At 36.1% G+C, this 14,910-nt stretch overlaps 1 protein-coding gene across 1 annotated transcript in view; it reads right to left on the reverse strand.

Annotated features, from left to right (window-relative positions):
* The window catches only part of PIK3C3 (phosphatidylinositol 3-kinase catalytic subunit type 3), an 81,006-nt gene that overhangs the window by 39,658 nt on the left and 26,438 nt on the right, over positions 1-14,910 (reverse strand). The window contains exons 11-16 of the mRNA XM_018078807.2: positions 8,781-8,932; positions 7,505-7,592; positions 6,288-6,355; positions 3,251-3,356; positions 2,253-2,369; positions 1,507-1,638 (exon numbers count right to left, since the gene is read on the reverse strand). Of these exons, the coding sequence (XP_017934296.2) occupies positions 1,507-1,638; positions 2,253-2,369; positions 3,251-3,356; positions 6,288-6,355; positions 7,505-7,592; positions 8,781-8,932 (663 nt within the window). The remainder of the gene's footprint in view (positions 1-1,506; positions 1,639-2,252; positions 2,370-3,250; positions 3,357-6,287; positions 6,356-7,504; positions 7,593-8,780; positions 8,933-14,910) is intronic.

Raw genomic sequence — 14,910 nt, forward strand, 5'->3', positions numbered from 1 at the left:
CTCGTGGCTCACAACATGGTCACCTCTCCTCAACAACCAAACTACAACTCATCTCTTCCGGTGAGCTTGTGATATGTTTACATTTCTGCAGGAGCGCCCATTGGGCAGAACTTCAAAACTTCCAGGGGTTTCCACCCCTTGGGGTCTACCACTTAATTTAGCCTCTGGGGAAAACAAAGTCCAAACCACTACACCACGGCACCAGAAATTAGTCATTCTTCCCTTTTTAGGTCTGTTTGGTTTTTTTATCCCACAGCACAGAGTGAGATATTAAATGGAAATCTGTAACCTTTTAGAATCAGGAGAAGAAAAAATATATGATTTTGAAACAAGCTCATGGTTTTGGTCCTAAAAGTCTTTGCATTGCTACACGAGACCAATATACAAAAGACTGATTCAAGTTTGCTCTGAACAACTTCAGCTGTTATTATTGATAGGAAACATTTAGATGCTGTTCCAGCAATCTTTTTGTCCACATTCTTTCCTCAAGCTTTAAATCACATTCACTAAAACCGCTGACTCAAATCTGCAAAACGTTGTTTTCCTGACAAAATCTTTCCAATGTTGCCTCCAATCAAAGGTGCAAGAGCATGCATACCCTTCAAAGAGACTAACAGGTAACTAAAGAAGCAAGTTAGAGCTGGTAGAAAACTATGCAAAAATATTCCGATTTTAAGTAAACATAAATCATATCACAGCCAACAAGCAGCCTGCTAAAACTACTGATGATAATAAATTCAGAACCTAGTAGAGATGCTGGCTGTCACAGTAGCTTGTATGTTTTTTTAACTGGCAGAGAATGCCTCCTGGACATAGGCCCAGTTTGTAAAGCATATTTTGGTCATCTTAAAATTAGATTACAGTCACCTCTATGAATTGAAACCAAATTTGTAAAGAGGCCCTACATCACTGTGACCACAGGTAATAACTTACACTGCAGGTATTAACTTACATTTGAAGTAGTATAATAAACAAAACAACCCCAGCCTTTCAGCAGTACATTGGCTGTTAAGATTAAGGGATAGCCACATGATCACAAGCAGCTGCTACAGATTGGTTTAAGGAATTACCAACTGTAGGGATACAGGATCTACCTGTCAGCTTACTGCAACTGCATGACAAGACCACTTTATTGCTTATTGCTCCCTATGAACTTAAGTTTTATTTTGTAATGGAACAGACACGCATGTGTAGCTGAGAGGTGGCACATATGCCTTGATTTGCATCATTTTGATCCTAAGATCCTAAGTATTCCTGCTGAACATAGGAAGAAAGTTCTGGGAAATTCTGAACTTCATAATCTCTATCAGTCTTATAAAAGCTGCTTTTAAGTTTGGAACTTGAAAAAAAAAAGAACATAAAGAGTTGTTTAATCACTTTCAGAGCACACTACAGTTACATTTTGCCTCAACTATGTCTGTCCCTTTAAGTCTTTCAACTGATGTTTTTAAGCTTGCTGCTCACAAGACTTGTTTGTATTTCAGCTATTCAGAAGATCTCACTTACCTTGAAGAGTGTGGCTTTTTCAGGGATTATTCCTTTAATTTTCACCTGAGGTTCCAGAGGAAGTGGAATAAGTTCCATATCTGCTAAATTCATCTTTTCATTATCAGCTAACAATGCCTGAAGCCTCTCATTCTAAAAGAATGAAAAATTGTTTAAGAAAAAAACCTACAAAACATAAAACACATACTAGGTATGTAAAAGAAAGGATGCATTATTAACAAATATTCAATTTATTCAATTCTTTATATGTCCAAAGAATCAAGCTTTCGCTCATAAGATCCAGGGAAAGAAAAATTCTCTATTTGTAGTAATCTGAATAAGAAAGGAGATATTCTATCTAGTGTTTATATAGTCAAGCAATTTTATAAATTACAGATACAGCTGCTAACTAAATTTCACTATCTATCCCCGCATAATACATCACAATAACCTCTGCTACCTTCCCATGTCCCCCACAGCTTGTTCACTGTTGTATTATCAGCTATTAAATTATCCTCACATCCTTCTTCTGCCAAAATACCCAAGAGTGTTCTCAAGGGCCTCTTCTGTTCTTCATCTACAAACTTTTAGAACACTTTGGAACCTTGGCCCATTGAAACCTCTCCAAAGTTTGTTTACCATTAAGCAAAATTATTACAGGACAATGGACACCTGTTATAAATCTCAGTGCTAAGAATTTTTAATGGAAAGTTAACTTCTTATCGTCAGATTCAAGCCACAGGTAGGTTTTCCAAGCTTTCAGTTACCTTTTTCTTGCGGTTCCCACTTTCACGCTGCACTGCTTTCATTACATGAACCAGCCGGTCCACAAATGTCTGCTGGGCTGCCAACAGCGAGCGCATAACCCTGACAGACTTATCACCCTAAGAGAATGAGAAGAAACAGAATTAGTTCCTTGTTCTGTAATTATTTTATCTAGAAATTATTCCTTTGTTCTTAGACCTTTGCGCTTTTAAGAGCTAAGTGAATAACGATCAATTTCCTGTCAATTCAAAAGGTATTTTCTGTAAAACACAATCAGAATCACTGCAGGTGGCAATCAATTATCTGACCTAACGGTGCACTTCAATTTGCATACACAACTTCAGTGGTGAACAGTCATGCATGACAAACCTATTCACACAGCCAAAGTAAGATAGTAAGGATAAGCGTGGAATATTCTTATGAAGCGTAAGAGTCAGACTGAAGCAACGCCCCTAAAACTGGAAATAATATGAAGTATGAGATATATGAAAAACAGGACAGACTGCACATTTGCTATAAATTATAACTTCCAATTCACAGAAGGTTTTTCAGCTTTGTTTTAGCTATTCTTCCCCGCTGCTCCAGCACCCTCTGCTGCCTACACACAGAACAGCAAGCACTGTTGGTGAATTCAACAAATCGGTCACTCTATTTGTGTTTCAAGGACAAGTGCCTCCAATAAAGAAACCGTAAATAAACTAGCCTGATTACACAAGGCTTTTACAGGGTTTTAGACCCATAATAAGGCAGAGGATTTTAGAAACAGTATGTTACTACCAGGAACAAGCAACAAGAAAGAAGTGTTCTCAATATCTGTTCTTTTCCTTTTCAGTAGTTTCTTTGGTTTTGCTACAAATTCAAAATTCAAGCAAAAGCAAAAGCTTTTATAAAATTTCAATATATATGACACAAAAAAAAGTTTCATCCTCTTAGACACCTCTGCCTTTTTAAGGAAGGACTACCCGAAACCACCACATATTTCCTTACACAGAAGCATTACCTTCAGCAAAGCCTGACTGAATCTTCTCATCACATTTAAGTACATTTCGTGAGTCTTTGGGTCCCTCTGCTGAGTGTCTTGGTCTTCACACTCCACTATTACATACCTGCAGTGTAAAAACAACCCAAGTTATGCTGTACTCCTGTCCTACACAATTTGTGTGAAACACATTAGCTCTGTATTATAGACCTGGAACTAAAAATAAAGTTGATCTTGGAATGAGGTCTCTAGTTCAACTGACAGGTGAACCCTTCAAAATTGCACAGTCCCAAATTCCCACTTGGATCAGGAGAGCCGGTTAAAGTTGCTGAGATATTTCACTTACAGTAGAGTGTCATCACTCAAACAGGACACGTCTGAAATCCAAACAATATGAACACTCCAATCAAGCAGTACAACAAGAGGAGTAGGCTTTCCACTGTACTAACATCCTCTACATAATACAGCGGCTGCTAACTTCCTAGTCAAGGACACCTGCAAAACCAAGGAGAACCTCACAATACCTGCGCCCTGTTTTACCATTAGCAGTGGTGGAAGAGCCAGGTGTTGCCCCTAAAGCAGCTCCTGAAAAGTCTACATTCCAAAGTAAGTTTCCATTTATAAAATTACCAATCAGGTACAAGATTTAAACAGTACAATTTGGGACAGTTATACTGAATTTATGTTTTGACATTAAGAAGTCACTTGGTATGCTTTTGTGCTTACTTCTTTTTGCAGCACTGACAAGCAAAAAGTAGCTATGTATTGAAGGTCTTTCTGTTGGTCAATATATCTCCCAGTACTATCAATTAAAAACTTTTAATAAACATATAATAAAAGTAAAAACATATAATATAATAAACATTAGTGAAAAAAAAAGAAGAAATTAGCAAGTCAGTTGATTTGCAAACACTGTATTTGGATTTAAAAGTGCCTCCCTTATTCAAGAAAGTGACACATTCAAAAACTGGACTCGGACTTTGCACTGGCAGCTGGAATTACCCTTTCCTTATATAATTGTGCAGAATCTCTTTGCCACTGAATGACTGTGGGAGAAGATTAGAAGTCTGTCATTTGCAGATGGTCAGATATGACTAGTCTTATTTATAAATACTCAATATATTATATACATTAAGGTCTATGTAATTTATTCCATGTGTATTATCTCATGGAATCTATAACCAAAGATTCCCTCTAGGACTTGGCTAATATATTATTCCCGCATGAATACATGTGTGAAAACAAGTCCATATTTATAAAATCTGAACACCTAAACATCATGGAAAACTGGAAATAATGAATTGAAACATGTCATCTTTATCTTCATTTGTTAAAAGGCCCTAGACAGTCTTTCCAAGCTATCTTGAAATAAGGACTAAGAGTAATGCCTCATACTTGGATAGGTGTCTCATACGTCCACAGAGGAGACAGAAAAAGCAGTAGCACTGACTTCTGAGGCTGCTGTTAAAGCGTAGGATAGCTCTACAATGACAAGTGACTGAGTAGAAGGTTTGATTTTCAAGGGTTATTGTACTTTTTCCACTGATTATTTTAGGTGCATGCTGTGTCTGGATAGTTGAAACATACAACTGATCAAGAACCATGAGGATTTATGGCTACGTCAGCTCAAACAGTGGCTGCAACATTTGTATTTTGTCACTGAGAAATTGAGATGTCTGGAAAGAAAACTAAGAATAAATTGACTGGGGTTCTTGGTTTGGTAGGTTTTTTTTGTTTGTGTTGTTGAAATTTTTCTAAGTCATAAGTCAAAAACTTCAGAGTTATGGATGTTTGAACTTTCTGTAGCCTGAATATCTGAGATGTTGTGGAAATGTAAGTGTACAGTTTCAATCAACATGATAGAAATATGGTAACATACCGATTACCAACACGTATCTTAATGAAGAATAGTTGATTTGGTCAAGCACTTGGTTTCTACTCACATCGATTCATCCTGAAATTATTTTAGTTATTTGAATTTAACAGTATTTTTTTTTACTCAAGCCAAACACTATCTTTGTAAGAATTTTGTAAGAACAGTCTGCTATGTTTATGTTGCATTCCTAATTCACAACTTCTCTGTGGTTAACACTCTTAATACATTAACATAGGATCATGTATATTAGTATTTTTAATTACTAGGTGCAGCTACAGAGGATACAAATGAGAATCATGTGACTCGGGTTTAGCCACGTAAAAGGCACATAAGCTCTCACTTTTAAAATGCATGTGCATATAAAAGTAAATAGCCTTGTGTGCTGTGCATATGTACTTCGATATACACATACACACACACACAGAGCACAGCTCTACTCATCTCAGCTTCCTTCAAATGAGGTAACTCCTATCTCCAAATTACTCAGAAGGCTTTCAGAAGACTAGTTTAGGCATCTAATTTAATTCTTAAACCAGTGAGGTGACACGAGATCCTTAGATAAGTAATCCTAGGTCTCCACTGTCTAAATGAACTATTCACAGCTACAATTCCCCCTTAAGAAAGCACACATCTGCAATGACATTTTGTTTGTGCTCATGGCATAACCACGAATGGAATCAAAAAACCCCAGCAACTTAGAACAAAAAAATTAGTGCTTTATGAATCTTCATAAAATACACTCTTGATCAATACCAAAGTGCATAACTTCAGTGTTCTAGCCAACACTGTCAAAACCATAAACACAAACCAAACAGAGAAGCAGAGCAGAAGATGAACTTTATCTCCTACCCAGCACCATAAACAATTTGAATGACAACTTACAGCCTGTAATTGGGCTGTTTCTTGTAATGCTGTACTTAATTCCCAAGACATTACCTTTCTTTGCCTAACAGTAAAGGATATTTTTGCATTTAAAAAACCTCCTTTTAATAATTATAATGTCCAAATGCATATTATTATATGCATATTATTATATTAAGAGAAACTGATATTCTCTAGTTCTCTAGACAGGTCATCTTTTGCTGAGCATCCTTCTGGGCATTATACTTTGATTTCAATTACATATTGATACAGTATGAATAAATAACCATTTCTAACAACAATAAACCATTTCTAACATACCAGTACAAGTAGTTTGCCAACGTGGAATTTTTGCATGCTCGTGATATCAAGAAAGTGCAAAGGTCTTGCTGGAAGAGATTTAAGAAGAGCAAAATTAAGTTATAAAGAAGACCCAAGCACTTGAGAGACAAACTTTAGAAAAAATCCCAAATAAATATAAGGGAGTTTTGAGAGATATATTCCCTTAAAAAAATCAGAATACAACCCAAATATCCAAATCAAATTAGTTTTAATATTACTTCAAACCATCAACACCATTAGAAGGAAAAAATGGTCTGCTACTCCAGTAATATATTTACCAACATTTCAAAAGTACATGGTGTTCTCCAAAAATAAACCTTTAATGTAAAGTTTCCATTTATGTTACTTTTCTCCTATGCAATTATCCCTTGCTGTAAAATTCAATGCCAAAAGAAATTTCCTACTCTGTTTTGTATCCAGAGAATCTAAAAATCTTGAAGATGTTCTACATTTTAAGAAAAAAAATGTAGAGGATACATAGCATTTAGTTGCTTTTTTAAGGTTTAATATTTCAACTAACAAGAAATCTGTGTATCTTTACCAATATGCTCAGTTTGAGGCTTATTTTCTGTGTAGTACTGAGACTCAAATAGGACGACTTGCAACAGGGAATAGGTCTTTAGTTCAAAAGCCAATTAATCTCCATATCATATTAAACCCAGATTCCCTCAAACTTTTTATACCTTCTATCTTTCCCTCCGTCCAGTCCCATTTCTATTACTATTCTCATTTTGTGGTTTAAACTGGGAATAATCCTTTGCAGAAATAAATCAACATAGTTTCTCAGGTTCAAAAAAGATGACGTGCCAAAGAATATGGCTACAGGAAGAACAGACTGCAGAGACTAAAACATTTGGATAACCATTTTCCATTAAAAAAACTGCTTTACAACACCTTGAACACATTGTCAATTTTGGATAAGTATGTGGTAGCCTTTGCAGTAATTTTCTCCTTCAAAGAAGAGGACTTTCATTTTATGAAAAATTCAATGCCCAGTTCCCCAATTTCAGATACTGTGACCATGCACAGAAACAGATGGCCTTTATTGCTATTTTCTTAGCATCTAGTTTACATTTATATTCTTTGGGCACTTTAAATATTCAGCAAGATACTGGAGAAAGATCAATAACTATGAAAGTTAGAAACAGTACCAGGTCAACAAAAAGTATCAAAAATACAAGGTAAATCTGACTTACATCAAGGTTTTCATTTTCTGCAAGCTCTTTTGTCTTAGAAGTAAGAGGTGGAGAGGAGACAGGTGGAATAGGACTCATAATCTGGGAACTACACAAAGGAAAGCATGTAATTGGCATGATTCAAAGTTCTTGCTTGGGGACCAGGGAGCATGCCTGGAAACAACAACGAATTTCACTTCCACAGCATATAAATTCAGAAAACTGAAAGAGAAGTATCTTTGAAGGTAGCATTCCAACCCTGTTTCAGAACAAACTGCTAAACAGCAACTTTGACAGCTGCAGTTCCTGAAAACAGTAAAAATCTGTGTCTGTGTCTGTATACAGTTTACGGCTGTGAAGGATATTCACTTACATCAAACTTTGCATTTTGTTTCATCTTCCATACAAAATAAGCAGATATAGATAAGAATTTAACAGATCTGCATTTTCAGGAGAAGCTGTTGTCAAAAGTGCTTAAGATGAAGCTGCTAATACACAACACCTGCAAGCACTTGTCTCTGCAATGCAGAGCACATAACAGAGCAGACAAATGAAATATTTGCAAGGCAAAATTTTCAGAGAGTAAATTTACCTGAAAGGAAGTAAGCAAATAGCTCTACTTATGTCTAAGTATCATGGCAGCGTCAAAACACCCCATATATTTCAAGACACTCACTCTAGAGCTTTGCAGCAAGATCAATGAAAAGTTGTAGAATTGTAACATCAAAAAATATACCCATTAATGATACAAATGATGAGAAGCTTAAGACTAAAAATTCTGGCAATTTGTAACAGATATTCACAGGAGACTACAGTTAACTAGGTTGGTTTACACTTTGCTTAATACTTTATTAATTAGATATCTCAGTCTTTCTTTTGCATTCCTGCAAGAATAAGAAGCACGATTCCCCAGGTCTCTCCCTACACCACCTTTTGCAGGAGTAGGAGGAAATTTCTTTCCATTTCAGACTGACTGAAATTTCGATACACATTCTGTGAATGAAAGTAGAACTTCACTGAAGACATCTTAACTTTTGCAGAAGGAAGTAACAACGTTTTTCCTGCTCTCCAGAAGTTGTCTTCCCTTTCTGCAGTAAAGGCCACAACTTCAAGATTAAGAATGTTTGCTCTGTAAACTATCTGCAATCAGGAAACAGATTAATTTTCCTTTTCTGTCACTGTTTCAGATTATAAAATATTGGGTTGAATATGCAAAGGTCTCAAAAAAAGAAGAAATAATTTCATTGCTTAGAATGTTACATGTTTCTGACTTTCTCCGGAAGTCTACGCTTCTTACCTGTCTATTTCTGCACTAGTTCCAGACGTTGACATAGTTTCTGACATGGAACCTTGACTGTCCCTTTTGCTAGGCTCTAGTCCATTCTTTATGTCATCAAAATTTTCATATTTCAATGCCTGGACTAACTGTAGCAGGTACATCAGCAAATCCTTATGGAGGAAAGAAAAAAAAAAAAAACAAACACAAAAGGAAGTAAATTAGAGGCGTCAGTTAAAGCAAACTAGAACTCCATTACGTTTTCAAAATTCTAATTTATAGAAAAACATGGTCAGGATTTAGTGGCTTGTAAACACGGAAACTGAGGTCTCCCTAACAAGTAATATAGAACAGAAAAATTGGTGTTGGATGTAGTTTGACTCCCAAAAGATACTGAATTACCATACTATTTTTAGTTACTCAAAGACAGTAAATGCTAATTTAGTGAATATTTAAGTGCAATTAGTACTTTAAAATTCTCTTTAGCTAAGTTGCCCTACTTGTTGTCAGCATCCACAAAAAAAATCCTTTCAGTGTGTGTCTCCCAAGAAGAAAATTCAAACACTCTGGGCCATGGTATCCAGAACGGAGATTATCTCCGCTCTTATGGACTTTCATTTTAATCCTTTGTGTAGTTGGGGATTCAAAGAGAAAAAAACCACATATCTGATTTATTTTAAACTGAAGAACAGAATTTTAATCACATGCTGCTTAAAATGAATTTGCTGCCTCTACTATTCAACTTGTTTCATTTACCTACCTTCAAATACCTTGTAAAAGGTACATTTTTAAAGTCAAAGAAGTATGACCTTGGCTATTGAAGCAGGCTTGAGAAAATATATTTATGCTCCCTACTTTAAACTCTATTGATTGCCAAGGATTCAAGAGTTATTGTAATACATTCAAACCTGGTATTTTTTTTTAATGTCCGTAGAAAATAAAATATATAAATCATTGAAAATTAACAGATTCTATTATGTGGGCTCTACTCACAGATCAGAGCTTATCATATGCTAATCAGTATACAACTAGAAACACCCTATTTCCACGGATGCTCTTCTGCTCATTTTCTTTAGCAAAAGAGTATGACAATATACTGCTTCATTTTACCAGATGGATTTGCTGAAAATCCTTTAGTCGACTATTTAAGTTCAGAGCACTTCTATGCAGGTTAACAAGCAAAATTTATCACTGGTTTCTGGGGAGAACAACGGTTGTTTTATCTTGTTTGACTAAACCAGCTATTACTGGCTCTTCATGCTAAGACAATTATCAGTGAGTGACATTTAATAATGTGAAGACTTTGCTCCTCAGAGAACTTACAGTAAATAGCAACAGAGTGAATTATTTTGTGTTTTCCTTCACTATTACTCCCTTGAATGCCTTGAGAAGTAGCAAACATTTCAAGTACTCAATGACACTAAAACTCCTGAGACCAGCTGACTTTTCCCTGCACCCACAGACCAATGAATACCTCATCATCAGCCTGCTGAAGCCTGGCAACAGCATAGCGCCGAACTGTTGGGTTGGTGAAGTGGGATGACAGAAGCTCTAGAGAGTCTTCCACATCCATGGGCTTCCACTTGCCCAGCAGCTCCAGGGCTTGCTTTGCCTCTTGTGGTAGATCCCAGTTGACACATTTTAAGAATTTTGTCAGGGCCTAAACAGAAAGAGATGGGACAATTCATCAGTAAAACAGCAGACTAAACAAATTATTTCAAAAATTAACGTTTTTCATTAAGGTAGAACTAGATTCAGATTATATTTAGAAAAGCACAGACCTTGTTGATATAAGTGACAATACAATATTGAGCTGTTTTAATATGTCCCAAAAAACAGCAGTTGAGTTATCCAAAGAAAATGTAAAGATAATTGTTACTGCTCTATCACAACTACCACTACATAAAAAAGTCCACTGATGAGGGATTATTTTGTTATTCAATTTACTCTAGGTTTTCGGTGTGCTGCTCCTTACTCTGGTAATGCTAACCCTTGTCTAAAAAGGATGAAGAAGCTCCTCCTCAATAATTTTTTCTGCTGAAGACAAAACTGGTGAAACTGGCATTTTAAGCTGACAGACAGTGTTTGTAGAAAGACTACTGCAGTAATAGCCAGTCCACATGATTTAATGGGAAAATTTTCAGTCACTAACTTTTAAAACAGTAACATTACAGAAAAAATAGAATAATCTTGACTCGCTTCTATGACATTGAAGCTCTGTATGTCTGCAAGGACAGGATGTTGTAGAAAGACTGCCAAGATGATGCTCTTCTTGCACTAGTTTTATCAAACAATTCCAGATCATTACTAGATGATCTTTAAGGTCTCTCCCAACACAAAACATTCTGTGATTCAACTTACCTTCTCCTGATGAGTTAGGTAATATCTGAATTTCCAAACCAAATCCTGTTCCTCGTACGTTAGCTGCTTTGTCGGTGGATAACTCACTATGATCTATTAGATACATGGTCAGAAAGTGAGTTTAAAAACATCAACAGGCAAATGAGCAGCAAGTTAACGCAGTACACAGTGACAAAACCCAACACTGACAACACATAAAAATAGCTAGGGGTAAAAAAAGAGCTTTCCAACAACACAAAGTTCTCATGCTATCCCGGTGATGCTCCTCAGCTATGTTTGATTGAACTAGCAGTGAAGACAAACATACAGAGTTACTTTAGGACTACCATTCACACCTACATGGTACGTACAAAAGACACATTCTCACCCACCCAAAACTGTTGTACAAAAAGATTAGCAAGTACCTTCTGTTCCTTTCTGAGCTGGACCCTTCTAACTAAGCCTTTGTAACAAATGCTTAACAGCATTTCATCATTAATGGTTTTCTATAAACTGAAATTAACTTGTCACCAATTAAATATATTATGACTAACAATATATTATCAAATATATTATCACTAACCTACCTAATAAAACTGAATTTAGCCATCATATGAGTGACTTACATTAAGCTGATCTCGTGTAGTTGCATTAGGCTTCAGGTCATGATCAGAAGGTCCACTTCTTAAACTTCGAGCAAGCTTGTGATGTTTGCTTTCTACTAAGTTCTCCTAAACGCAGAGGGTAAGTCAGTATTTATAAATACTCAGTCAAAGAAAATTACTACTGAAATGAAACCACCTAGCGAAGATCACCAGCCTCTTGGAAAACGCATGGCAGTTAAAATTCACATCTAAAACTACAGTGCCTTCTGGCCTTTTGTTTGTTTGTTTTACAAAAAACTGCTTTAATACTAGGTGAAGGGTTGTCGGGATTTTTGAGGGTTTGTTTTGGTTTATGACTTCACACAGTTAACAAACTCTACCTTGCCTTCTGGTGAATTGCTGCAAAATGTAAGCATTTCAGTCAACACATACGTGATTGACAGCACTCAAACGTGCTAGACACTTCAAAAACATCTTTTCAGGATGATGTTTGCAGCATAAAGCTTTGTATGCAAGAAAAACATCTCAAAAACTTGTCCCACTGTTAATACCATGTTAGAAACAGTAGGAGACACAAAAGGAGCCACAGTGCCAACGAGATTTCAGCAGCCAAGGCAGTTTCCAGCATTGTCAGACTTGCTCTTGCAGTGTTAGATTACAAGGTGCTCAAACAGTGTTGCCAGTACAAGCCCACTTACATTAAGGTTCCCAAAGCTGCCAATACCTGTCCCACTGAATTGGCATCCACAATAATGGAAATCTTTTCTAGAACTGTATTTAGGCACTGTCTACATGAAAGACAACATACAAGAAAGTGTAGGGAGAAAATATTTTAACAGATGAATTGACCAAGAGTTACTGCACCAGCCTCTAAATTCTACTTTTCTCTTCTTCAGCTCCCTCTTACCTTACATTCCCACCCTCTGACCTCTTTTGCCAACAGTCCCCCTTCTCTGCTTTCCTACATACACGTCAGAAGCAAGCACATTAAGTAAGGAAAGGAGCAGATGAACATAAGCATTAAATCAATTATTTATTTTAAACTAGCAGCAGCAGAAAAAGAAATTATAAAATTCAAAACCACTGATATTTCTCAACTGGTCAAATACATCTTTCCACTGGAATTTTAAAGTATTCAAGACAGCAAGCTTTCATCTCTATAAAAAGTTCAACAAAAATACAGATGGTATTACATGGAGCATGCTTACCATAGACATCTGGGGATCTGGAATCTTAACAATTTCAGGACTTGTTAGAATTGGAGATGACTCATCACCATCCTGAATGACAAAAAGTTAAAGACATATTAACCACATTAACCAATTTATCTTATTATTGCACAGTGAATTGTACTACAGTGAAAGAATGATGCAACTGCACCTTATTTGACAGTTATAAAGGGAAAAAAGAAAATAAAAGATGGAATGTTTTTCTTTTTATTTTTCCCAGATGCTACACATTGTGGCAAGAGAGATGGGAAGTTCACCCGAGGAGATACAGCTTGGCAACTCACTACTCTGCTGGCATCACAGGTGAGTGGAAAAATTTGCCATTATCATTACACATGTCCTGTGGAAGCACAAATAGAAACTAAACCAGGTTCTGTATTTCCACCAAAACAAAATAATATCCTAGAAATAACTGCCATGTTGAAGAAAAAAACTTCCTAAAAGTTCAACACAGACAAATTTAGGAAGATATATAAGTACCTATGTAGAGGGGTTCCAGAGGCCTTCCTTAGATGGGTCTAACCTATGCTTCATAAATAAAGGAAGGAGAAGGTAAAAGATTCCTGCTTGAATCAGGGAGAAGAAAAAGAAATTAAGAGCTTGCCACCACATAACAAAGCCAGCAACTCTGTTGTTCTTCCTCAGTTTATCACAGCAGTGTGGTTTCAGGCTTTTTAAACTTAGAAGTGTAAAGAAGCATTAATTGCCATGAGTTACAAAAGAACATTTAATTTAAAAGACAGTATAAAATAGTAAAACACAAAATAAGACAACATCAGCATAATGCGTGCTATGATCTATTTATACTTAGTTTGTCCTCATTTTCTTTGCTGCAAATTTCAGCCCAAAATAAGGTTCTTTCGACATACTAACGTTTCCCTCAGTAATGTAACTTTGAGGTAACTTTGCGGTAATTTCTGCCCCCACACTCCTTTTTCTTTTCTTTTTCCAATCACATATGCCTCTTGGGATAGCTTTGCTTCTATAATTTTCAGAGGTAACTTTCAAAGGAGAGGCTTGTTTCAAGGGGAAGAAAAGAATCATTCATCACCAATGAGAAACAGGAGTTAAAATTGCCATTAACCTTCCAGGAGAAACATTTTTTCTCCAACTACACAAATTTTGTGTCACTGACTACAGTTAAATATCTCTTATTATTAAAATGCACGTTCAGAAAGACACTTGTATCACATTTCTTAGTGTCCTATGCCTTTGTGAAGTAATAGTAATTCTACAGTAAAAATAAAAGCAGTAAGAGCACATACATCATTCCTAGTTAAGAGAAATAAACATACAATCTGGATGTGGTTGGTGACGATCCCAAAACATGAGTAATGCTTTTCCAATTAGTCTTTAAAAAAAAAAAGCATGCATGCAAACATTGAAGAGGACCATGAGGACATTTGCTTACAGTTTCTCTGCTCTAAAACCATACTGCCTAAACGATGAACTTAGCTTTGACCTAATTGCATAGAATTAACAGTATTTCCAAAGTACTTCTATAATAACAAAGTACTGCTGCTTCACTGTAACAACAGACTGAACTGAGCTGGAGCCACAGTGACAGATCATCATTCACATTGTACTAAACCTTTGCCATCTCATCAGACAGAATGTTCAGATCATGCCGATGTAGTTTTACAAAGTCTAAGTATATAAAAAACAATGGAAGTGTTGGGGATGGGAAATCATTATCTTCATAAATGCATCTGGTGACAAGAGACAACAAGTAGATAGACCGATTTCTATCCACTAATTCTTTATCTTCCAATTCAAAACCATAACAAGACTGCAGTCTGATTTCTCCTTAATGTGACAACAAAGAATTCCAATGTCCCAGTGACAAGATTCCACTTCATTTAAAACCTTCACATAAAAATCCTGTATGAGAAATTGACACAGGAGTGGATTCAGTACTAACACAAGCATTCAAAATCCTACTAAGGCACTTTTAACATCCATGTCCCACGTGGATTC

This window comes from Manacus vitellinus, unplaced genomic scaffold (genome assembly GCF_001715985.3).
Source record: "Manacus vitellinus isolate BGI_N305 unplaced genomic scaffold, ASM171598v3 scaffold_42_pilon, whole genome shotgun sequence".
Taxonomy (NCBI): domain Eukaryota; kingdom Metazoa; phylum Chordata; class Aves; order Passeriformes; family Pipridae; genus Manacus; species Manacus vitellinus.